Source organism: Salarias fasciatus, chromosome 2, assembly GCF_902148845.1.
Source record: "Salarias fasciatus chromosome 2, fSalaFa1.1, whole genome shotgun sequence".
NCBI lineage: Eukaryota > Metazoa > Chordata > Actinopteri > Blenniiformes > Blenniidae > Salarias > Salarias fasciatus.
In genome coordinates this window covers 8401314-8427605 of record NC_043746.1, presented here as the reverse complement: position 1 = coordinate 8427605, position 26292 = coordinate 8401314, and the positions used below count along the sequence as shown (strand labels likewise).

Here is a 26292-nt window from a genome sequence, read left to right as displayed (position 1 = left end):
TTATCAGAATTTTTTTTTTTTAATTTCCTTGCATGTTGAGCAAACATCTGTAATCAGAAATGTGCGCTCGTGCATTCTGAACACCTGAACTCCGGCCTGCGCCAATCAGTTAAAAATGAGGAGAATGCATTTTTTTTTTTTCCTGCTTTATTCTGAAAACACACCCCGGAAAGTGTCGCGGGAGCGATGCTGGTGAGCGCGTCAGGGGCGCACGCTGAAAGCGCACGGTGGCGCGGCGGGGAAGCGCGTCAGAGGCGCACGCTGAAGGCGCACGGTGGCGCGGCGGGGGAGCGCGGTGGAGCTGGAATCAGCCGGGAGCGATCATGTGAAGGTGGAATCCGAGTGAGCCGCGCCGTATTGTCACTGGCCTCTCCCACCCTGAAAGCTGCCCCAGTCTGGATCCTAAATCTAATTACGGGAATTATCCACGCTGCCGTGTATTTACACACGTTGATGTGCCTGTGTCCACCTCCTCGGTAATTGGCTGGAAGCGGTGTTGCTGAGAGCGAGCAGGGAGCATCATTTTGCGTTTGTTGGATGTTCATTTTTTTAATCACTGAAATTTGGGAGAAGTAAAGTGGCCCGTGAAGATCCCCCCTCGCGCTTGATGGGATTATTTTTTGACGAAGCCGCTTTGTTTTGGATGAGAACACATTGGGCATCATGAGTTCCAGTGGTAAGTCCTTTCTTGCGCGCTTTATCGCTCCACAAGCGCAAGGACAATACAGAGTGAGTAGATGAGAGCAGACAGAACTAAGTATGTATTTATATTTAGAAAATCGATAAAATGTTTGAAATAACACCAGGAAATAATATTTTGAATTTCATAATGCAAGGATATATATTTTTTCCTCATATCCAGATAAATAAAACATGACTGATGTGAGAACCCCTGCTACCCCAGTCCCTTACAATAGACTCTTGGAGCAGGTTCACAGAGTATAGTAGAGCTAAATATATCAGGAGGTCAAAGTGCCAATTGCCCTGAGTTCACGTGGAGGAGCATTTTTAACATTCTTCTTCCACACACAACAGCTGTGGAACCTCATGATACCCCTTTACCCTTTTACTCCTTCATCCCCCTCTCTCCCTTCTTCCTCACCCTGCTTACCCTCACTTTCCACAGTTGTTGCCTCCATGTGAAATTCCCCTGTTCTCACACTTGGATGGTGAGATCAGGGAGCTCATCATGAGTTGGAGGGTTCTGACCTGTCCTCTCGCTGCTCTCCTGCACTTTTCGTGAAAAACGAATCTGACAGCCCGGGGGTTCCTGTCATGCTCGCCCTGGAATCGCCCTGGGACGGCCATGATGCTAAGCTGACCTTGTATCAGCTGACTCTGACCCTGATCCTCTCTCAGCTGAATCAGGGTTTTCCCAGTATGGCTGAGGGGTCAGCTGTGTGCGCTCAGACGCATGCCTCCCCCCCTCCCCTGCTTCGTTGTGTTTACAAGTGATCACCGGTTGATTCGGATCAGACTGTGGAGATCTCAAGGTTAGCTCTTGGAGAGCATGTGCTCCCCGTCCCTCTGCTGTCAGCGGGGCCGGTTGGAGTTGATGTGCACCAGGTGCTCCGAGAAGTGATGGCGTGAGGCACTTCCTGTTCGCCCTCCGGTATCAGCATCGTTCATAATCTGGCCCGTCATTGTGTGGCTCTACATCATTCCTCCAGCTCTCCCAACTCTTTGGTACTGAGCCTTTGCCTTGCTGCCACAAGTAGTGCTGTGGTTTCTCCCAGAGGAATGACTGTAATTCTTTTGTTTGGCTCTGAAATGCTTCTTTTCTCAGCTGACACAGAGGGGAGGGGCGCGCACGGCCAGCGTGCGCAGTGTTGTCCCTGTCTCTTGTGTTCAGAAGGCATGTGCTCAACCTGAACAACCTGTCAACATGTGGTATGTGGAGTGTGTGTGAAGCTATGCGTGTCATCATTCAGCTTGTGTGTGTGTGTGTGGTGTGTGTATGTGGTGTGTGTGGTGTGTATGTGGTGTGTGTGTGGTGTGTGCGTGCGTGTTGTGTGTGTGTCAGCTCTGTCACAGCTGGTAGATGGTGATGTGACATGTGTCCGTACTCTTGCTCCAGGCGTATCAACTCAGCAGGCGTCTGAGCGGAGGAAAGAACATCTTCCACCTCCTCCCCTCCTCCTCCATCAGTCCGGACACATGCCCCCTGCCCCCCCACCTCCCTTCGTGTGCCCCCCCCCCCCCCCCCCCCCCCCCCCCCTCACTGCTCTCAAGGTTTTGGACATGAATGGGCCTGTTAAGCCTGTGCTGTGCGCTCTGTTTTCCGCTGCGTTGGGTGTGAGTGCCAGAGGCCATCGCACACGCCGAGTAATTACACACAGCTCTGACTGTCTGTCTTCATCTCGCAGGCCCTTCTGTCTCTCATGGTCACCCAGCTTCAGTGTGTGGCTGCGGGCTGATCTTATTTTCTGCCTGGCTGGCACACTGCGGGTCCAAGCAGGTCAGCGCTCGATGGAAAGAGCCTTTCTTTTAAATACACGGACAGAAGAAAACAAAAAAACAATATCTAATCATTAGAATGATAGATTCTGGGATGCCCATACAGCATGGGATGTCCTGCAGTCTGCCGGTGCCTGGGGAGTGATAAACACATGTTGATCAATACACTGATCATTGAGCTCAGGGACCTGGGGGATCGGCAGAGTCCGTACATCACAGGCTGCACTGACACGGCTTCTTTCCTCCCCTACTTTCTCTCTGCACTGTTCTCAGGTAGCAGACAAGATGCATTCAAACAACACGGACCCATTTATCACAGCGTAACATTTCCAGCAGGCCGCTTCAGCTTTTCAAAGGTGTGGCGCATCCGCGACAGGTTTATGAAAGACTTTAATGAATGGATACCAGTGGAGATGATCCTAAGATCTTTCATCTGTTCTGTTTGTTTGTAAAGGTCTGAGAAAAATATTCATGGATCCTCGACAAGCTATCTTCTGAGGTGTAACAGCTTGTATTTTCCTCCAGCAGATCCACGCTGCTTCTGATTGGCTGGTTTTCACTGCCTTGGTTATTCTTGTTTGGTAAAGTTCAAAGCTTGTTTATGAATATAAAGTCTATTAAAGGCCTATTAGTGGGCTTTGCTGAATCATCTTCATTCACCTTCCTGTTTAGTCTGATAGAAATGGAAAAAAATGTTTCAGCCTTCTCAAGAAAAGAAGTTAAAGAAGATATGAGAGGAAAAAAACTTCAACCCGCCCATTTTTCATCCTTCTTTATCCAACTCTGAGCCAATGAACCTTTGAGTTTGAGCCATGACTTCAAATAATAAAAATAAACATGGACTTTATCATTGATTGAAAAATGGTGAGCATACCAACATAAAGTGTATCATTCAATCAATTTGATAGATCTATAAACACACAAGAAATCCATTGCATATGTTCACTGGCAGATCATTTATGTGGCCCAGTTGCCATCAGAGTGGATCACAGCCCAGGGTTCAGACCTGGTGTGGTCAGCTGCAACCCGGGGCGTGAGGCAGGCTTTGCCCCCTCCCAAACTGTCAAAAATAAGTAAATAAAACATCTCAAATTGACTCAACTCCTAAAGTCAAATTGACTCTAGGTAAGTAAGAGTGTGTGTGTGTGTGTGTGTGTGTGTGTGTGTGTGTGTGCGCGCGCACCAAATCTGAGACTGCCTTAAGAAAAAAAAATGGTTAGGAACCACTGATCTAACAAACCGTGGCCTCTCCTCATGCATAAGTCATACTTAGAAGTAGATAAAAGATGGATTTTTCTTCTGTGCTGTTTTGCTCTCAGGTGCACTTTCCAGGTTTAATGGGAAGAATCAGCTGGAGCAAGCATGCAAGGGAGGGGGGAGGGAAGGAGGGCGTATCGTATACGATTCCCACCCCTCTGCCTCGTCTGCTGAACAGTCCAAACCAGAGCCAAACACCATTTATCACTCCTGATGCCAGGCGCCTTATTTCAATAACACAATGAACAGGGGTGGCAGACAAAGACACGCAGATGCAAACACATATGCCGGGATGGGCCAATGAATATTCATGCACAGTTGTAGAGAGCTGATATGTATTTACAGGCTAGAATAAAGTTAATCATATGTTTCTGTTGTTCTATTGTGACTATACCATACACTTTAGTGACAATAAAGTAATTGTGTCTTTGCAGAATGAAAGAATATTTGGTTTATTTTCAACTCTTTGGCTAAAGTTTTTTTTTTTTTCCTTTAGATAAACAATTACAAGTCTGCTGCTTTAGCTCAAAGCATCCCCGTGTCCTCGAGGATGCCGTCTCAGTGACCTTGGCTTCTGGTGGAGAATTGAGTGATCATTCAGACCGTCAGCAGCGGCCTGACCCCTCTCCCTCTCCGCAGACTGACAGCATGGTGGAGACACTGCTGGATGCCATCATAGCCGTGATGGATGCCCGAGGACCAAGGTCCTGACAGAGACACAGGGACATAAAGAAGGGACAGAGAGGCCGGATCATTGACTACGTTAGACCGGAGGACAAAAGACATAGATGTGCTTTTAAGCAATAATACTCAGTGATGATTAGAAACTTTTACATGAAGCACGGTAATGTGAGAGACAGGCAACAGGGGAGATTGCACATGGCTGAGTGCTGGATGCTTTTTTTTGTCAAAGATGTTGACAGTGTGATGGATCCACTTGTTAAAGTGAGAAATTGGGAATTTGATGGTATAATGATGGTTATAACGATTACCATATCTGTTTAACAGCAGAAAAGTAGCATGACTGTAAACCATATGAGCTTCATTTCATCCTCTTCTTGGTTGATGTCACTGAGGTCGAGCCTGTTTTTCTCTTTTATGGACTCTGACAGCAGCAATAAAGCAGCACTGCTGGAGGCGGCCATGTTGTTATTGTCATGTGATCACAGTAAACAGGGAAATGGGACCTTCCTAAATGCTTACTATATATAAAAGATGACTGTTGTCATTGACAGATGCCAACAATGAAATAATGCCATGTGTCATTTCAATATTTTTGGTCAGTTGTTGCTTGGCTATAATGACACAGAGACAATTGTTATGAAATTTAAAATGTGAAAAGCCAGATGATGTGATGGATTGGACATTGCTTGTCACAGATCTGTTGGTAAACTGAGCAGAAACACTGAGGTTTCACACTTTGTCCCTACTTTTCTAACATGTTGTGCCAGTATCAAAGCCCTCGGGTAAGATTACCGGGCTTTGGATTGTTAACATGGATCGCTAAACATTTAAGATGTGAATCACTCCAAAATAAACATCTTAAATGGTTCAGTCAACTTAATTTGTTTCATATATTGATTTCAAATATGTTGCTGTGTCTAAAAATTAATAAAACATGAGAGCTGATGATATTCGCCATGTTAAAAAAAACTACATAAGAATTTGAAAAACTTACAAAGCATCACATCTTTTCCTTTAATAATTCATTCTAACTTCATAAGATCTTTGCTTGGCTTTGATCCTGCCCCCTTTTTTCTCATCACCAACAATCTCCAAACCGCCGTTGTGACTGAGCTCTGGCGCGATCTTCCTCGGGGCTGTCAGGTCAGGGGCAGAAATAGCAGCGTGCCGTCGGTCCCTCGGGGACGCCGTCAGCCTCTCTGACCGCGGCCGTGTTGTTATCACCTGTCTGCCCGAGGCGGGATCCTCCCGGGGGCACTCGCTGCTGATCTGGAGCTGGTGGATTACACCTGTAGTCTGGTAACGCTCATTGGAAGAGTGACTCAACATCTCAGCATGGGAAAAGGATGGAAGGCTGTGGAAAAGCCCCTTAATGGGTTTTAGACGGTGTGGCGGGAGCTTTGCGGTGCTGCAGGAGGGTGAACATGCTGACACAATTAGACAGTGTTGCATAATGTTTCAACTCCTGAGCTGATCGCGTCCCGGCACGGTTTGCTTTCTCAGCTTTTCAACAGGTTTTTAAAAAAAATATCACGTACTGATGCCCCCAGTATCTGCATATAATTTACATTCATAGTTCTAATCTGCATTCCCCACCTTGCTCAGTTTTGACATATGCTCTATTTTTGGTGCAGGTTTGCCTGTCTGGGCTGTGGAAGCATGCTTTATTGTGCCAGAGGTTTATTTTGGCCTCGTTTCAGAAGGTCAGCATTGTAAATGAATGTCCTGTGTGTTTTCAGTAGGTGCTGGCACAGACCTGCATGTAATGCCATTAGTTCCCATTATCTTTCACTCACACCTGATGAATCTGTGCTGCTCATTTGGTTTCACATTATTAAAAAACACTTCCAAGGGAGTGTTGCTATATGAACCAGTGATTGGGCACTTATCTGCCGGAGCAGTCGTTCCCAGCGGTGCTGCCAGCATTGTGAGACAAACAATGAACTGACACGGACTGAAGTGTGGGAGATGGGGAGCGGCGAAAAATAATCGCGCTTGCATATTTCTAGTGCCCACTCTCCTATCCCAAACAGGAAAACAAACTTCTACTCTCATGCATGCTTTCTCTCCCACACCCATGAATCCATGACCACAATCACACACACACCCAGTGTGGCTTATTTTGCTCATGCTTGGAAATACACAAGGCTCTTAAGAGTTTTTTTTTGAGTGATGCAAGTCCTTCAGGATTCAACCAGTGAAGTAGAATCAGTAGCTCTGTCACGCCAGCCGGTAACCTGCTGCTGCTGTGACGGAAACAGCAAAGTCCCCGAGTCAGCTGTTCAGGTTACCCTGTTATCAAACCACTCGCGCTGTTTGAAGGAGACAGAGATAAATAGACTGAGATCAGCTGTTCGGACAGTCTCCGTATTGTCAGTAGAGATAATATTCAAGTCTGTGCATGTGAATTCATGAGGCTCTGTTTATCGCCCAGAGGAGGAGATGGACCTGTCTCTAATAGCCCGAGAGGTTTAGACACATTCCTCACTCCTTCAAGATGCGATTAATGTATCATTTTGACCTTTAATCTCGTGAAGGCATATTTTTTTCCAGTACTTGTTAAGGCTTGATGCGAGAACTTGCTTTTTTTTTTTCCCCGACTGGTGAAATAGCTGTCGGACTAGAAGGAGTCTGACATGCAAGCTAATGCATAATGAGGTAAGGGGATCCATCCCATTTCTCAGCTTGTGCAGCCGTGTGTATATACTGTATGTGTGTGCACGTTTGTGCACGTGTGTGTGTGTGTGTGTGTGTGTGTGTGTGTGTGTGTGTGTGTGTGTGTGTGTGTGCGCCATCCTGCATGACTGTCTGAAAAATCTAGACGGTAGGAGAGAAAGCCCGGAGCTTACCCAGCTTACATAGGTGTCAGACCTCACAGCTTCAGAATAAGCGTTGAAAGAGCCTCACAGTGATCTTATTGTGTGAAGTGAGCAGAGTAGCAGTCTGTAGAGTCTTCTGTCTGGCGATGGACTGATACGTGCACGCCCTTTAATGTGTTAAAGAGGGCTTTTTAAAGCTTAAAAAAGTCATGACTGAGTCATTTCTTCATGTCACCCTTATTAAATTGCGTTATTTTTAGCTGAATCAGATGAATATGGCCACATCTGGGCTGAACAGTGGTGTGTAGTGATTTGCACTCTTGCCTCACATCAAGAATATCCCGGTTTGAGTCCTAACTTGGAATCACTTCTGTGCAGAGTTTACATGTTCTTACTGTGTATGCTCTGATTAGCAGCTTTCCCCAACAGCCCAAACACACACACCACACGAATGGGCAATTTAGAGTCACAAATGAATCACGTGTGTGACTGACATGCAGTTTGTCTGCGTCTTCCCTGTGGACCCTGTCCTCACCCGCCGTCAGCTGGAATGGCTCAGCAGTCTGATGGTTTGATGAATGGATTGATCAGTTACAGCGGATTTCACTTTTGAATGTGTCTTAAGGCCTTTCTTGGTGCTTTTATTGTTGTGTGTGTGTGTCTTTGTGTGTCTGTGTTGACCCCCAAGGTGGGCTAGCGGTGAGCACAACCTGCCTTACATTGATAATAATATTCACATGCAGCATTGAAAGCTCTCCCTGTGCCTGGATGGCTTTTCTCCCAGCTCTCGAGTTTCTTCCCTCAGTCCAAAAACAAGCGTTTGAAGTGAACTGGTGATGATAAAACTGCCTGGAGGTATGAGTGTGTGGCTGTTCTCTCTGTGTTTGCCCTGAGGATGGATGGATGGATGAATAGATGGGTGGATGGATAGACAGTTACTTGTATTTGACCTCATTTCTTCTTTCTAAGCTCTTTAATTTTGTATCATTTAACAAAATACTTGATATTTGAATGCATATTTTCACAGCATGATTCACGTGTTTCAAAGTAAATTACCTGAGAAATCTTTGCAATTGTACATTAGATGTGACTCTCAGATAAACATATATAAATATTCACCACTAGGCTGGCTTGTCTTAAGAAATGGTGGAGAACTCAAGCATTTCAAGTCTTTGAGCGCATCACACAAGACACTTGAAAGCAGAAAGCCAACACTTTACTGAAATAAGATTAGGTACAGACAACCTGTTTGTTAAAACAGTGGGTGGATTATGCCTTGAAGCTCGATATAAGTATTTGTAATCTATTTTAAATATCTTTTTTGTCCTCAGCAGCTTATCACCAAGGCTCAACGGCAGTGAGCGGAGCTCTGGACCAATCCGATGCCAGCGATGTCGAGAAGTATGCAAAGGAGAGGTCGTCCGAGTGCAAGAGACCCACTTTCATGTCAAGTGCTTCACGTGCACCGGTAAGAAACACACACCTGATGCTTTGACAACGCAGCAACAGCAAGTGTTAGCGCGGGGAAAAAAAAAACAGCTGTGATCCTGAAGCGAGCAGGTGCTGCTTCACACAATCCCGGGGCTTGGATGGTAAAGTTAAAGGATTTCCAGTCGTGGGGAAGACACAAGGCATCTATCTTGGTCACATCCTTACTTCCGTGCGCACAGGCACTCACGCACACACACACACACACATACGCCTGCACATACATCTATCTCCCAGTGCACATGCTGAGTGCTACTATTAGCCCACGGTGGGGATTGGAGCGGATCAGAGGTGCCTTGCGGGGGACTTAGGCTCCTGCTAAGGTAGCTTGTTATTGTGCTGGAAACTTGGAGGGGATTTCACTTTGGTTCTGTACTGGAGTCTAATGAGACTGACTTAACTAGCTTTACAGTACGGTGCGTGAGCTGGAGTGACCTGCAGCAGGAGGTGATATAATCACACAACATGCGAGAGTAGATGTATTGCTCAGTACATCTCTCTATCTTTTTTACACGATGTTTTCATGCTATAGAAAAAACTTTTAGTGGTATGGTAAGAATAAAAAAATTGAATTCCATGAATATTTTTATACTACAGATGAATAATATCAAGTCCTAAAAGTATTTTTTTTCAGTTTTTGCTTTCATTATGTACATGTTGTTGTTGTAGACTGCATATGCAATGTTCATCAGTGAAACTGCTTAATTTCTTTGACTAAGCAATTCACATTGACTCTTTAACCCCGGCTAGTAAAACTGAATACTTTTGCAGAGTTTAAGGCACATCTGATAGGGATTTGTGACAATCACCTATCTGTACATGTGGAAATGAGAAATCAGAGAGCCAGGGAATGTGATTTGTCATGCTGCCATGTGGCCCAGAGAGTGTGTGTGTGTGTGTGTGTGTGTGTGTGTGTGTGTGTGTGTGTGTGTGTGTGTGTGTGTGAGTTCAGAATTATGTTAATAGCTCCTACTTCGAAATCAAAGTCAGTTAGTCATGGACTGTTCAGTCATTTTTTAGTGAAATATTCAACTCAGTATGGTGATACTGCAGAATTACTGAGTGTAATCACTGCTGAATTAAAGTTAGATTTGCAAAATATGAGGCGAATCTGCAATTAGTCTCGATTGTTTGATTTTGAAGTTCTAACAATACATTTGTGATAATTGTGTAAATTAGATCAAGTCAGTACATGCTGATCCCTGCTAACTCAAAACCAGCTGAGCCTCCCTGTGACTGTATGTATGGAGTAAACCACGGCTGGTACATCTGACAGTTAAAATGTTTTGATTCATTGTGACTGCTTGCCACAGTTTTATTACCGATCAATGGTCACAGCCACAAAAGGGGAAACAGTCTGTGAGTGATTAAAGCCCATATAGCGGTCAAAACAACATCTCATCTTAAAACGAGACACTCCAGCCTGATGTGACCCTTTTTTTTTTTGTTGGGGTTTCAGTGCATGACTGCTAAATTATGACTCAACGCAAAATGCGAACCGTGCGATCCGTTGTCCCGTCAACAGGATAAAAATCTTTATTCTCACGTGGGGAACATCTACACTGCTTGAGAGACGTGAAGGAGCCGTGCGAGTTGTGTTTATCTCTCCCCGAGCCGCGCTGCGCCGCTCTGACGGCACCTCGACAGGAGATAAACTCCCTGAAAGCGAACCATTGGAGAGTTGTTGCTACGTGCTCCCTGTGTGACTGCCGCACACGTGAAAACACAAGCCCGTCACGCACACACACCACACACACAGACGCGCTCGTGCGTCCGAGCGCGCGCTTCCATACGTGCGTGCACGCTCGCTGTGGTTGTGAGGGTTGCTGTGGCAACGGTGTAAAGGGGCACCCAGGCCCTGGTTGGTGGATATTCTCAGCATCTCTGTGGTGCTATTAACCAATGGGAAGGCTGGACTCTGTGCCCCAGAGAAAAAGGGGGGAGCACGCGCGCGGGCAGAAGAGAGACGGAGCGGGGGGATGGGGTGCTGTTTGTGTCGCCTAAACATTACATCATCACTGTAACACCAGTCTGATTCTCCCACTCGCTCCTCGCCGTTCGCCTTCTCCCCCGCAGCAGCGGCGCGGTAATGGAAAGCTGTCATTGATTGCATCGCGTCAGTTCACCTATCCCTCGTGTTCCACAGGCTTCTCGTCCCGTGAGGCAGCGCGGCCCTATTGTGCGGTCAGTCTCGGTCGCGTCGCTGCCCCATAGAGCGCCGCCCTGTATGGGCTTCTGCAGAAGCAGCAGTTCTCTAAAGCTTTTGTTGTTCAGTGTTTGAGCCCCTCTCACACACAAACATGTTCCTCTGAACTCTAGAAGCTTTCATTTTTTTCTCTCCATCTGAGTTTCTGGTCTCTGGTTTTTGTTAAGATTTTTGAAAACGTTCCCAGGTTAGATTTTGCAAATTTCTCAAACAGGATTTCTCATTTTTCTCTCTATTTCTTTGCCGTCTTTTAGATGATCTTCTTTTCCCAGTTCCCTCTCTTTCTTTTCCTTTCCCTCTGTCTTTCCTGATGACAGTCACCCAAGCATGAAATCAATTTCTCATCTTGGGACGGGATGACATTGGCATGTGGGGAGTGTGATTTGGTGGCTAATGGCTAAACTGTATAATACCATCGCTTCGCAGTGACAATCTGCTGCCAGCGGCCAATTGCTTTATCTGCCGCATGTGTTTATAGAGGCAGTGATTGGCTTGTGTTGCAAAATTTCATTTAGTTGTTTGCTGAGTGTTTTCACGTCAGATGCAGCTTGTCCATCAAGGTTATCGGACTTCACCAATGATGCAAACCCATAAAATGAAATCTTTTTTTTCCTCTCCTTTTCTCTCCATTTTCTTTCTTTCTAAAAGGGCTGACTTTACCAAAATGGAAAAACCCTCAGAATGACTTTCACCCACAATCTTGTGGCATGTAAAAATACATATACCCTCCACATCCATCATTCTACCCTCCTTCTGTCTTTGCCCCTGGTTTATAAAGCCACGATACCTTCTGGATGCCACATTATCATAATTCCCCACTCATGCATTAGTCAGAGGAGGAACGGATCACTAATCATGTGCATTTAACCTCTCATTTGAACCCATTATACTGGAGCTGATTATAGCATGAAGGAGCAGTCATGCTATCAGCTCAAGAAAGAAGTCCGGAAAAATGCTGAAGACACGAATTGATTCATCGGCTCCAGACAAAGAGAAGACAAAGGGGGTCTATATGTGTGCGTTATGTGGATCCCAGGGCAGCTGTCAGCGTAGCGGTGAGCTGTGGTGTTGTATTACCAGACTATGAGCTGATTTTTTTTCGTACTGCCCCAGTGACATAGTGACCACATTTCCAGCCACCAAAGCATAATTGGTCCTCTCCGTTTTCCAGCAAAAACAGCCGAGGCCGTGAGTAGCAGGAGCTCAAAGCTCAGTCACATTGCATGCAAAGGCAGAATACTTGTGGGATTTAACATGCAGCCAAATCATATACTCACAAAGAGCCCAGAAGCCAGGCAGTGGAACAGAAAGACACAAACACAGCTGAGCTGCTCATCGAGTAGTCCTGAAGAACAGCAAATCTACACAGACAGGTCAGATGAATGCCCGACTGTTCTCCTGATGCTCTGCTTCAAGCTGATAATCTCACCGGGGTTATTATGAAATTGCAGCATGTTTGTTTGTTTCTCTGCAGACCCGTCTCAGTCAGCCCAGTCTCCCCTTAGATGCCATTAGCCTCCATCACTCAACCTCTGGGTTAATAACATCAGCCGACTCTACTGTACCGTGGCTCTATGGTGGCGAAGGAGCGGCTGTGTTAGAGGGGCAAGTCTCTGAGAGAAACAAGAAGTCGCAGCAAATGCATAGAAATAAAGATAAAATGAAAGAAAGGTTATGAGGAGAAACAGAGTGAGAGAAATGAACAGGGAAAAAAGAAAAAACGTTGGGGGTTACAAAGAAGGGAGCTTCCTGTAGCTATAGCAACCACTGGTACGCTGGTCCAATCACCACGCCGGCACATGGTTGCTAGGGAGAGATTTCGGCGGAGGGGAAAGGAGCGTGGCAGGAAGCGGCGTTTTTCCCTGACAACTCTTCAGAATGCGGGATGGATGACAGGGATTATTCCTCCGCATGTTTCCTCCAAACTCAGCGTCCTGGGGGGGTCTTCACACAGCGAGGCTGTCTGCTGCCTGCACCAGTGCACTGTGTGTGTGTGTGTGTGTTGTGTGTGTGTGTGTGTGTGTGTCCTGCCTCAGTGAGAGCAAGTCTGTTGCTTAAAGAAGTGATATCTGTGCTGTTATACAAACACACACACACACACACACACACACACACACACACACACACACACACATAAATACATTAAAGCACTGTGTCGTCTCCACGGGGAATACAGCATTTTTATGGCTTATCAAAACCTCATCTCGAGGAGAGTGTTCTGTGTGTGGTGTGTGTGTGTGTGTGTGTGTGTGTGTGTGTGTGTGTGTGTGTGTGTGTGTGTGTGTGTGCGTGTGTGTGTGCGCGTCAGTGATCTCATTCACGCCTATTTTCCCCTCAGCTGCGTCTCTTATCAGCTCTCGGAGGGTTAAAAGCTGAAGGCTTAAGCAGCAGGGTTGGTCTGCTGGTATGAAGGGACTCCACTGGGCAACCATCTGTCTCCGTCAACTCCAGAAGCCAAATATGAGGGGAACCCTGTCACTCATGCATGATTTCTCCCTGCTCTCGCCTCCGGCTGCTTGCCCCCTGTCCTCTTGTCCATTTCAGTGACAACATCTCCTTCTGCTTCCTGTCACGGTTTTTCTCCGTCCAAGCCAGCAGGATGCCTTCAGAGACGGAAACACTGGTCAAACAGTTTCATCTTTTTGCTTGATTTTTGAATGTTTACTGCAGACATACACTGATCGATCATTACACTCTTGAAAACCTGTTTACAATTTTCTGCTGAAGCATCTCTGACCTCGCTTCCATTAGACCGTGTACCTCAACACCATATTTCCCTTTTTTGACCACTTTTGATAGAAAGGCACTATGGCAGCCTAGAAATGTGTCACATGAGCTGCAGTTCTCAAGAAATCACAATTTGGTTCTTGTCAATCTTCGATCAAATCCTTAATTTTGTGTTTCTGAGAAATCAGCTTTCAGGACAAACTTTACTCACTGGCTCATATTTCCCACCCACCATGGTGAAGAGATTATTTCATTTTGCCCTCAGTGGTCATAATGTCATGGCTTGTCATTGCAAATAGGCTGAATTGAATGACTCACACAGACTTTGTGTTTCGTTGAACCCTTTCATTTTTCTCCCGTGCCATCATCTGTTCACCAGGTTCTCACTTATTTTACATAATTAGATCAGAATGGATTTGTACACATTTTAGTTTCTTTACAAAACTCCAGCTGTGTTTATTTTCATTTCCCACATAAAGACACACATGCTGCTAAACTGTGAGAAATGAGCATCATATCTGAAGATCAGGATGTTTGAATAGTCTGTGTGAGTCAGTGAGCTGGCTTTAGGCTTCCAGCACAGCGTCTCACAGAGCGCCCAGTGTGGCACCAGACTTTTGTTTCAGCCCTCTTCCTGTCGGTCCGTCTGACTGCTCCGTCTCCAACCCAACGATTTTGGCACAACTTGAGAAAACACATTATTTACTCTTGAAGTGTTTCCCGCTGTCAGAGAGGCTCAGATCCGGGGGGGGCGAGGAGAGGGGAGGGGGGAGAGGAGCCCCGTGTTGGTAGCACAGATGTGAGGTGAATAGGTGAGCGCTTCCCCTGATCTGACTCGCTCGTACCGTATCACATACATAACCCTTCGCTAACCTGTCTGAGTCTGCTCCGGTCATAGAAAGACAAAAAAAAAAGAAAGAAATTAGCATAATCTTGACAGCAGCACTAAAACAATTAGTCTCTGCTGTGGGGGTAGTTTGATATATTGCACAAAGCGTGTTCATTTACTTAATAGCACATTATGAAGACCTAACAGTCGCATAATGAGCCGAGAGACGAGGCGCAGTGAGGAGGACTGTAGAGGGATTGGAGAGAACAGAGACGCAGCCAGAGAAAGGCGAGGTTGCACCGAGGCGCAGCTCTCGTGGCGAGAAGAGAGGGTGCAAATTGAGATAAAGTGGAGAGCTTGTGCTCGGAGCCACAAAGATTTGGAAGGAGCCTTGAAACGGAAAGACAGAGAAGAGAAGGGGGACGTGGGAGGGGAGGCGGGGTAGATGGGACTACTTTGGGGTTCCGGCCCGGGCCGGCCGACTTTGAGAAGGGAATTTTAATTGCGTCTGTTGGCTGGAGATAAATACCCAATCAGGCGGACCCCCTGTGGATGCCTAATCAGTGCAGTTCTAATGACCACAGCTGCAGACATCTGCCTACATGCTAACCTCTAATCACCAGACTTATGATCTCTTGATGCTAACTTCCTGCACTGCCAAGAAATCGCGACGTTGAAGGGGAGAGGCAGCATCTTGTGCTTTCCCTCATTAGAGTGTCATTCGGGGTAAGGACATGAAATGAGCCAGCAGATGAAGTGAAGTCTTTGATGTAGTTTAGTTCTGCAAAGCTGATTATATTTGATTTAGGAAGATAATTGCTGATGAACCTCACTGTGTCTAATACATATTTTTTACATGAACAAAAATATTGAGGAAACTATGTACGCTCTCCGATGAGAAGCCACTGTACGGACCCCCAACGGCCTCTAATAGGACAGTAAATTGGTTCAGGCTGGTTCCAGGCTGGGTGCACGGGGCTGTTGTTTTTACGGGTGGGCGTCCACGCCATGTGGCGCTGGTTGCGCGGTTGTAACCGAACCGCTTCTCCCGATGCCAAACTGAACCGCACTGCTGGAGCAGCAGAGACGCTGAACTCCACCCTCGTCGCTGGCAGCTCGCATGTGGAGAGACGAGCTTAAAATCGCAGCGTGATGGTTACAGCTAGCGTTGCAAGAACTTGAAAAGTAAAAGGGTCGTCTCACAAATTAAATGACGGAGGCGCTTCGAGGGAAACTAGGAGCTCTTTCAAAGATCCATCCCCATCGTTCGCCCATCGCAGCTGTTATCAGACGAGAATCACACACAGAGGAGCTGAAGTCTCAAAATCTAACCAGAGATCTCTCTGGAGAACTTCTACACAGGCAGAACATGCAAACACCACACTAAAAGGCCTCGAACTATGAATCTTTTTTTTCCATAACTCTGAGCAATGTCCCGTATTTTAGTTTGGTATTGCTAAACAGGCATTTTAACTGCTTTTGCATTTTTTTTCCAATTCAAAAACAGTATGCAAACTGTCTCCCCAGTCTGTAGCTGGAATGCACTACTAGTATGTGAAGCTGAGGTCAAAGGTTGTATTCAATGCAATGAAGGCATTTCCCTGAGGGGATCAATAAATACACTCTTCTTTCATCCCTGTCTTTATTTTTTGTATTTGCTTTCTTTTCATGTAAAACATTGATTTGGCTTCTCTGTATTTGTAATGTCTGAGAATGGTTGACAGCTGTGTGATATTCTCTTTTGGAAGATTTTGAAAGTACAAATCACATTCATAACAAAATGCTTTAATCGAAGAGCCTGAACACAGTCAGGACAGAGTAATTTGCGGATTGTGTCTTTGATGGCTGAGATGACGAGCGAGCCATTTAGTTGTGATTGTTCGTTTTAGTTGTAGAGCTTCACACTGGGCTCTTGTTCAGATTTAGGATTTACAGCTGTCAGTTCGACACCAGCATCACCTCAGGCTGGGACCTGGCTGTCTCTACGGCAACCGGGGAAGGTTTACGTCTCCTATGGCAACTGAGGAGGGAGGACGGCGTTTCTGGAGCGTCCAGCCAATCGTCCGGGCGGGAAAACAGCAACAGTGCCATTAGTCAACAAGTGAACCCTCCGTCCGGCATGTCCAATCCGTTCTGAGCAGATCCAGACAGCCAGCTGTGATAATGTGTGTATGCTAATAGGGAGAAGTGCGTGAGACTAATTTAGCTGATTCCAATAATTTGAAAATGAAGTTTGGTGAGGATGATAAGCAGATCATTTCAGGAAATAGAGGAGAGACGGTGAAAGTGAAACAGTTTGTTTAGAAGACTGGAACATTTTTCTCTTTAAAAATGATATCTAAAGGCACATTTTTTTCCCGGTGACTAATTGTGGAAATATTGACCCTCCTCTTCCCATTTTCCGTGAAGGGATTAGGAAGCCTGTGATTTGGGTTTCTGGTAAGTCTGTCTGGTTCAAGCTGCGGCGGTGACACTTTTTGAAGCTCGGTGCCATTGTTCAGTGGTTCTGGAAATGTGGTTGCGGCCTGCACACATATAATTTCATGAACGGGCTTCTTTAAAATCTTCCTCGTCCCTCTCCCTCCCATGCCGCTCTGCAGCCGCCTTCCCCCGATGCCAATGACCTGTCACCATGAAAAATCCATGATCATGTCTCATGTACACACTGTCCCGTTTCATCATCCCCTCTGCATACGCGCCCTGCCGTCTCATCGGGGATGGATTTATGTGCTTCCATCCTCCTGAGGGAGCTGAGATTGTTTTGTTTTTAAGTGAGGGCCCATTGATCTTTTATTACACCATTAAGTCAATACGCTCCACTCATAAACAGCTTGAGATTAAATGAGCCCCTTTGAAGGGTTTATGTGTGTGCGTGTGTGTGTGTGTGTGTGTGGTGTGTGTGTGTGTGTGTGTGTGTGTGTGAGTGTGTGTGACTCCCAGACTGCCAGCAAACAGGGGAGTGGGTGGAGACGGGGCGCAAAGTGAAGCCTGAAGCAGCAACTTCAGTCTCCGCAGCACGTGTTCACCATGAAACCATTTATTAAGACTGAGTTGATGGGATCCAACTCGGTTTCCACTGTTGGAACAAGAATGTCTTCTTTCTTTTCAGTTTTATTTACAGTGGCACAATCCACTCTCATGAAGCAGCAGCGTTGTGTATTTTTTAATCAGCGCTGTCTGCTGAACCGGATACCCCATGATTAGCTGGTTTTCCCCTCAAAGCTCATATTTGTACTTTTTCATCTTGTGATAAGAATCAACAGCTTGACATCAGTACAGATATAAATATATATGTATAAATATAATTATATATATATACATATATATATGTGTGTGTGTATATATATATATATATATATATATATATATATATATATATATATATATATATATATATATATATATATATATTATATATATTTTTTTTTTTTTTTTTTCTGTAAATTTAGACAGAAGTGCCAGTAAGGAGTATCATAAAATTTGTGTGAACTAATTCCTCACTATACTTGGGTTGATGTTTCCCAGATCCATATTTAAGTCACTATTCCAACAACTTTGCCTTTCTACCCTCGATAGACTTGAATCTAGCCTTCCTACTTGTTTCAGTGTCCATGCACGACTCAAACGCATAGTCGCAATACATAACATACACAGTGAAAGTCAAGTGGGGAGAGAAAACGTGTGAGTTTTTGAGGAAAACGACAGCCAAGACTTCAATACACTTCCTGTGTTTCTTGATAAAAGATTTTGATATAAAAAATTTCAAGGTTATCCATTCAACTATCAACATTCGGCATTCTTTTTCATCAATGAATGAGTTAAATCAGTAGCCATATTTGTCAGCTACACAAGCTTTGCTTGAATGAAGCAGGTGAGCGCCTTTGCAACCTTGAACCACCTTCAGATTTTTATCACAATTGTTGTAAACTTTGTACAGGCTGCTTTTCTCCTGAAATGATGCTTCCATGGTTTCAAGTTAATTTAACGCCAAGCAAAATGTTGCTAAAGTAAACGATAAAAGAAGAAGAAATGAAAATTCATATTGTTTTTTACTGACTTACCTTTTTATGTCCTCATGAAATCTATTTAATCACCCTGAATCATGCATGAAAAAGTCACTTTAAAGGCTTCTAAACAATGTCGAGTGCCATACAGTACAGTATATATGTATTTCCTCTGCAAATAATTGAATGTTTAGGAAGGTGTTTTTCAGATTTGATTGACAGTTTTATTCGGTTTGTGCTACCCACTAATTCAAAGCAATTAGGAAAAGTTGTTACTGTTAATAGTTGTTGCAGAAGGGAGGAAAGTTAAGCTGCACATGCATATCTTTGCAATGATTATTATCATTAACATCATTTTTTCTTTTAAATTTAATGTGCGCTCTGTAATGTTTGCATGCACTTTCTTTTGTTTTACCTTAATCCACCAGGATGTCTTATTGAGCTCAATAAATCATTTGCTAAGTGAGACATCATCAGTGGTAATTAAGTTATAGTTTTATTCATGGTAATAAGATATTGTGAAGGGTGTATTTGTAAATTCCTGAGCTGGATGGAGGCGAGCTGGTTGCTCGATACGTGTATCATTACGAGCTGAGCTGTTTGAGGATGTCTGCAGTTACAAGATAATTGTAGCTGCACAATAATTACAGTCCCAGCGTCACAGCAGGGAAATAATCACTGGGTCAAGGCTGTAATACTCAAATAGAGCGTGAAGTTCAACAGGAGGGAAGGTTTTACTCTCCGTAGATGTTGGTTTCTCATATTTACCAGAAAAACAAACTTTGAGAGGAGTTTGGTCAGGAGAACTGTGCTGACCTTGAGCCACGTTTTGACATTCAGAGGCTACCAGACACCACAATGACTGTCCTGACACTCAGGATGTCGTCTCACTGAGATAACAAAGAGGTGTAGCGCATATTTTCTGTTCCCAAATGACTTTTCCGCTGATTATCATTATATTCCCATCAGGGAAAATTGGCTCACCACTGTCTGGTAACTGAACCACTTCCCAAGCAGTCAAGTGTGAACACAAACATGCACACAGCAAATGCAAGCAAGCCTGCGTCTCTCTCTCCACACACACACACACCACACACACCAGCAACAAGGAGGAAGGTCAGGTGTGGAGGAAAAGAAAAAGCATCAGTGCTGAGATTTCAAAGAAAATAAAGAGTGAGAGAGAGTGAAAGATATGTCAACATAAACCGTAAAAATCACGTTATTTTGGAGTGTTTTCAGCGACCCGTTCTCACCGTCACACACCTGCTTTCTCCACAGTGTGTAACTGTGACTTGGCGCGATCCGGCTTCTTCCAGAAGAAGGGCGAGTACATCTGCACGGCGGACTATCAGCGCCTGTACGGCACGCGCTGCGACCGCTGCGACAGCTTCATCACGGGCGAGGTGGTCTCTGCCCTGGGACGCACCTACCACCCCAAGTGCTTTGTCTGCAGTGTCTGCAGGTATGAGACACACTCACACGTCACACACCATCCCGTGTACGAGGATACAGGTTTTAATGTGTAGGAAACTGGCACAAGTTCAAAGTTTAAAGCAATCTGGGTTTGAGCATCACTGGGTATACTCGGTATCATTGAACTGTGTAATTTATTCTTTTTTTTTGTAGCTTTATTTTTACTACACCTTTTTTACCATAAATTTCCAATTGAAAAACATTGATGAATGTTGGAATTAGATAAATGTATTAATAATTTGTGTTGCATTCATAAGCACTTGATTCATTGAAAACGTCTGGGTTTTAAATTTGAGCCCATTCTTACATTTCTTTTGTATTACGTGAAAACTTCAGTGTTGATGTAAGATTCAATCTTCTAAATATATTTAAAATCTTATTAAAGATGGTGAGTTGTTAGCGGTACTTGTGTCGAGGGGTTTGACCTTCGGTCGTCTAATCAGTCGAAATATTAGAACATTTTTCTGTCATTGTGAAAATAATTTGGACAATGACTTAACATTGGGTTGCCACAGCCTCTACTGGATCGTGAGTTTGGCTTGATGGTCATGAACTTTCGGTCAACGAAGGGTTGAACTGAGTTTCCTCCAGAAGGTGGTGGGTGTCACTCTTCAATTCGACCATTTGGTTTGGGCGTCTGATTAGAAAAGCTCCCTGGTCGCCTCCCTTTAGAGTTTTACCAGTCTGACTGGGAGGAGGCCTCCGGGTTGGCACAGGACTCACTGGAGAGATTATATCTCTGGTTTGGTCTGGAAGCGGCCCGGGGTTCCCCCAGAAGGCTGCAGGAAGTTGTGGGGAACAGAGATGCCTGGGCTTAGTTTATCTCTGTACTGCCACCGTGAGCCCAAACACTCCGAACAAGATGGATGGATATTTAATTTATGAGCTTCAGACACGCAGCATTCAGTTTGCTGTTGATCCGATTGTACAGAAGATTTGTTTGTCCTGTGCACATCAGATGATTTCTGTTCTGTGAGGCTTCGCCATTAGCCCGATAGGCGACTCGCGTGACGCAAGAGAGGATGGAGAACAGGGGATAGATTGTGGAGGCAATGAATAAGAAATCTGTGAGTCACTGTTTTCTGCCACATGACCGTGAAATCCTGCTTGATATGACAAATCACATCTTTAAAAGTGAGATAAAGCAAGGTAACATAACATTTTTTTTTTTTTTTTTTTTATCGTGTGGTAATAATTGTTGTGAGTCAGCTTATGATTCAGTATCGGAGAGGCATGTCTGATTGCAGTCTGTTGTTTCGCTTAGTCGAGACACGATTCCAATCGAGGAGCCGACCTGCCGCGTTTCCCGCTGTTAGATTTAGTAAAAGTAGGCCAGCTCTCCTCTGACCTCCATCAGTACTCGTGCTAAGCTCCTTCAGAATCAACAGTCGGCATCGCTGTTGGCTCCTTCCCTCGTTTCGCATCTCCGCTCCGCTCCCGCTTCCTTTTCTGTGTTTAACTCCGTAAAAAAGGACAAATGCATGTTCGATCGCTTTCCTTAATGTACTGATGTGCTGTTACTTCGGCGAAAAAATAGGATCTTTATGTATGTCCCTGCAGGAGAGCAGTGGTTGCCTGTTGTGGGATATTTGCTTGACATTGGTTGATAACCACGCGGTCATGCCCAGAAGCTAAAGAATAAAGAAAAAAAAAAAGAGGGAAAAAAAATGAACTGACACCAACTGGCCAGAGACAGTCAGTGGAGCAGTCCTGGCAGTGACAGGGATGTGTGTGTTTGTGTGCGTGTGTGTGTTGTCAGTGCATGTGGACTCAACTGGAAGAGACAGCGGGAAGCCAAGGGTGAATCTCTTCTTTCGTGCTCCGTCTGCCCCTTGTCACGTTGCTCTCTGTTCTTTCTTGTATCACCTTTTTTTTTTTTTCCTTTCATCTTCGCTCCGGTGTTTCCTCCGAACCATCCCTCCTTTTTCCTCTTTCTCCTCCTCATTGTTCTCATTATTTTCCGCGTCATTTTCATGTTCCACATCATCCTTCATCGTCTTCCTTCTTGCCTTCGTCATGAGCCTCGTCTCTAATGAAGGTGGATTGCGAGTTCCTTCTTTTTATAAGGAAAAAAAAAAAGCAGTGACGATCAAAGCTTAGAGGACATATCGCCGAAGCCAGAAATAGCATTTTACTTCTGTGGCCGTTTCAGAAAAAAGAGGAAAAAAAACATGCATTAAATATGTAAACAGAGTAAATATTTAAAGCGCTGAGAAAGGCTGACAAGGCAAGAGCGTCTTGAGGGAGTGAGAGCAACACACAGGTACAGACAAGGTCGAACGCAGACCGAGACACGGTTCTGCTTCATCACAGCCCCTCACTGCAACAGACTCTTCAGCAGGACAGTGAATCAGTCTGGTTTACATGGAAATGAACACAGACACAAAGCAGGCGCCACGTCTCCAAACCAAACCAAGACTTTTTGCTCAATGCAGCATGTCAGGGAAGTCGAAATGAAAAGATTAAAACAAAAAAAAAACCCTGTTTTCAGCTGCTGAATGGGTTGATTAAAATAAAGCCTGAACAGCTTCAGGCAATGGCCTTTATCTGGAACTTAGCTGAATCATTTCTCTACTGAATGTCTCCTCTGTTTATTTATTTTTTTATTTTCTGCTTCTGATAGAAAACTTTGAATATACCGTGGGTGACGACCTGTTCCAAATTTGTTATCGCTCTGATTTTCACTGATTTAGTCTATTTAGTCAAACTCATCTTTTTGATTTTATTGTCTGGCTATGAACTCGTGACAACTACCTGCTGTTGCTTTCATGCCACAGACAGTGGACAAAGGATAAGAATAGATACCTGTTAGGATGAAAAATTTGATAAACATTGTCATTCATTTTTGTGATGAATTAAAAATTTACCTCAGAATTTCTAAACTCCTCATGTCACATTTAGCTTGTATGTGTATGTCTGTAACACACTGGCTCCAGTTGCAAATACTATCAATAGACAAAGGCTGGTGTACACAACTATAGCAATAAGTTAAAAAGAGAGAGAGATAACTTCAAAAGTAACCTAAATTTGAGTGGAAAATCGTAATAGGTAATGCCTGTCTAAATATGGAGTGCTTGGTTTAGACGTGTGCTGTCCGTAGTAACAGTAGTAGCACGTAGCCTGTTCTTCCACTCCGCCACTCAGTCGCAGTAGTAAAACCTTCCTCGCTCCCTGGAACTGAACTCACGACAGCTCACAACCTCCACAGCTGCAAATATAGCAGGAGAGTCGATTCATCTCCACCTCGGTGAGCGAGCACATGGATGTGCCGCGCTGGTGTGTGCTGACTCTGAGCTCTGCCGGAGACTCAAGCCTCCCTCTGGGTCCCGGCTCCGGCTCGCGGCCTCGGCGGGGAGTAAAAGGATTACTGCTGTCTATGTCTTTTAAACAGCCTTCCCTAAGCCTTTTAGCTCCCCATTCATTCCTGCATCCTCTCCAGTCATAAAGGAATCAATCTGTCTCCTCGAAAGGGAGCGGAAAAGGAGTCAAAACCGCGTTGCGATGTTGTGAATCTGATTTTGTGGGCATGTGTCTTGCTATCGTCAGCTCTCGTGTGTGAAACGGTGACCTGGTGGCGCTGGCGCCGCCGGCTTCAGCCACACGGCGAGACTGAGAGACCCAGGCAGTAAAGATCAGTATGCACCCCACACAGATTCCCCCTAATAACTTTGTGCTCTCACTGAGAGTGCCAGTTATCCTTTCAGAGGCCCGTGGCAGCGTCACATTATCGCCTCTTTAATCACAGAGCAGCCAGGTGCTCGGCAACAATCAGCATCTTATTAACCCGTCATCACAACTGTTTGCAAATGTGTTTTCGGGGCTGGGAGAGGACGTCAGCCCGCATTCAGCTTGTGTCAGCAGAAGTATTAGTCTGTCTATCACCCCGATCGTGTTCCTGCCAGCAGCCATTTGTTCTGCCCGCGTGTGCAGTCCGCTCGGATGTTAACACACCAAATCACCGCTGCAGTTTTATCTCCAATTGTGCTCCGGTTTTTCTGATCCTCTCTCTTTTTTTTTCCCCTTCTCCTCCCAGTAAACCCTTTCCAATTGGAGACAGGGTGACGTTCAGCGGAAGGACTGCGTGTGCCAGCAGTGCTCCCACACACTTGTCAAGTCGAATGAACCGATCAAGATCCACGGGCCGAGCCGTAAGTCCAGCGTCCGCCTCGCGCTGTCTGCTCCGCTTAGGGCCAGCCAGTTCTGCGGTGTGCTGAGTCTAATGCAACGTGTCCATGAAGCCCAATTAGCTCATTTAGCTAATCAAGAGTCTGTCAGATCCGTGGTTCAACCTGTTGTGGTGATATGCCAGCTGAGAGTTATGCAACAGGAACAGACACATCATTCATTCATTGCTGTCATATCCAGCAGCGTGCAGGGGAACAAAGAGGGTTTACATTCACTGCAATGTCTTTTTTTTCTGCCAAAGCAAATAAAATGCAGTGATAAATAGATATACGAGCATAAGAGGAGGACATAGTCCCACTTTTTGAAATAATAAATTCACCAAAGTGAGCGAGTGAGCGACTGTGAATCGTTTGTGGAGCGTGGCATGCAGACTGCAGGCGGATGCTCACTGGCTGTGCGGCAGTAACAGATGGCAGAGCGGCTCTGAATAAGTGTCCGGTCCAGATTGCTCCATTCAGGACAGTAAAATCCAGGCGGCTCCCCAGGTACACGTCCTTCATCACTGTGTCTTATCAGGACACTGTGTTTGAGATCAGACGGGACACAGAGTGCTGACACTCAACGTAAAGCGCTGCATCATGTGAGCCGATATTTATAGATGTAAACGTATGTTTAGTCTGTGAAAGCGGGGCTCTGATTGAAATAAATGTAGACAGCACAGGGTTGAGAGTGTTTGTATAGTGCTTACTCATGGATTTGAACAATAAATTTTATCAGCAATAATTTTATGACACAACTCTCTCAATCAGAAACTGATGCTGACTGTACATTTTGCACTTTTTAAGGATTTTTCATGAATGTCTGCTTAAATGAAACTGCTATTTTCAGCTGAGTAAATAACCTCGCTTTAGCTAATTGCTAATTTACTCTAATAAATCAGCGATGTGCAGACTGCCGTCCAATCACTAAAGTGGGATGTGTTCAGCTCAGACCTGGAAGAGCTCTCATTTAGCTCCACAGAGTTCAGATGTGGTTTTTTTATATGTGAAGCCAACCTCCCAAACCTGGACGAGTTCTTTGCATGAAAACGTTACATCAAACGTTTTACACTTCAGTTAGAACTTTCAATTTTCTTCCAAAAAATTTCTTTTTTGATCATTTTATTGAGGATTACTTTTGTTCCATTACTTCTGACCCCTTGCAGATTGGCTTCAGTGTGAAAAGAACTGCATTGTCTTTATCTCACCTTCACCGACTCATAAGAAATTGAGTCTAGATATATTGTAATGTTAAAATAAATCATAAATCTAAACTGAGTGTGCTCAGGCGCAAGGAGCGAAAATGTGAGAAAATGTATTGAAAAGGATTATCTGAATTGTGTGGATGTACGTATTTCTCATATTTTTCTGTGGCATTCGCTCAGAAACATTGTGGCTTTTTCAGCGTCTGATTCACAACATCATCACTTGACTTCATCACGTGATCAAACACTTGCTGTGACGACAAAATACAAAAAGTTCAACAACTCTGAGAGCCTTTTTCCAGGGAGAGCCATTCCTCAGAGTTCATCCTGAACTTACTGTATATACCCTTTGGTCTGCAGTCCAGTGCTTCTGCCAAAGTGATGCAACATGACCGAAATGTTTGTGAAAACTTCTGTTGAAGTTGAGCATAAACCCTCAGTGAAGCCGGGACTTCTCTACAAGACGGTGCATTCATGTGATTTCCGGATGGTTTTGTTTATCACTGTGTCATTACAGAATAACTGCGTTGAAATTAATTGAAAAAAGTCACATTTGGTTAATTTAGCTCTATCATAAAACTCAAAAATGACTTTAATTTATAAATTATTTATACATATTGATCATCTGTCATTCAACAAGGGTTGTGTTGCAAACCTCACCCTAATATAGGTCCAGTTTGCATGTCTCAGTTTAGTTTTGTGGTTATACCAGTGCATACTTACATTTTTGCCAGTAACTCTGACTCATGTTCCAGACAACCCACCTCATGCAGCGGCTGGAACTGAATCTGAATAATGACTCAGTGAAAAGATGATCAACAGTCTCAGCCCCTCCACACTCAGCACTATTGCCACCAAATGACAGTTGAGATTTATCTGGACTGCAGCGGCCCGGCCGGCTCAATACGCTGCAGTTTTTCACGGTGGAACACGTTTAGTCTTCGCTGACAAGTCGTGGTGGAGTGGTCCCTGGTGACCTT

The 26292-nt window shown here is 44.8% G+C and overlaps 1 protein-coding gene across 1 annotated transcript in view; it reads left to right on the top strand.

Moving 5' to 3' along the window:
• The first annotated feature begins 258 nt into the window (after positions 1 to 258).
• LOC115404623 (actin-binding LIM protein 3-like) overlaps positions 259 to 26292 on the top strand; it is a 35924-nt gene continuing 9890 nt past the window's right edge. The window contains 6 exon segments of the mRNA XM_030114029.1: positions 259 to 676; positions 8549 to 8569; positions 8572 to 8685; positions 19750 to 19933; positions 23978 to 24015; positions 24018 to 24092. Coding sequence (XP_029969889.1) covers positions 664 to 676; positions 8549 to 8569; positions 8572 to 8685; positions 19750 to 19933; positions 23978 to 24015; positions 24018 to 24092 — 445 coding nt within the window. The 5' untranslated portion in view covers positions 259 to 663.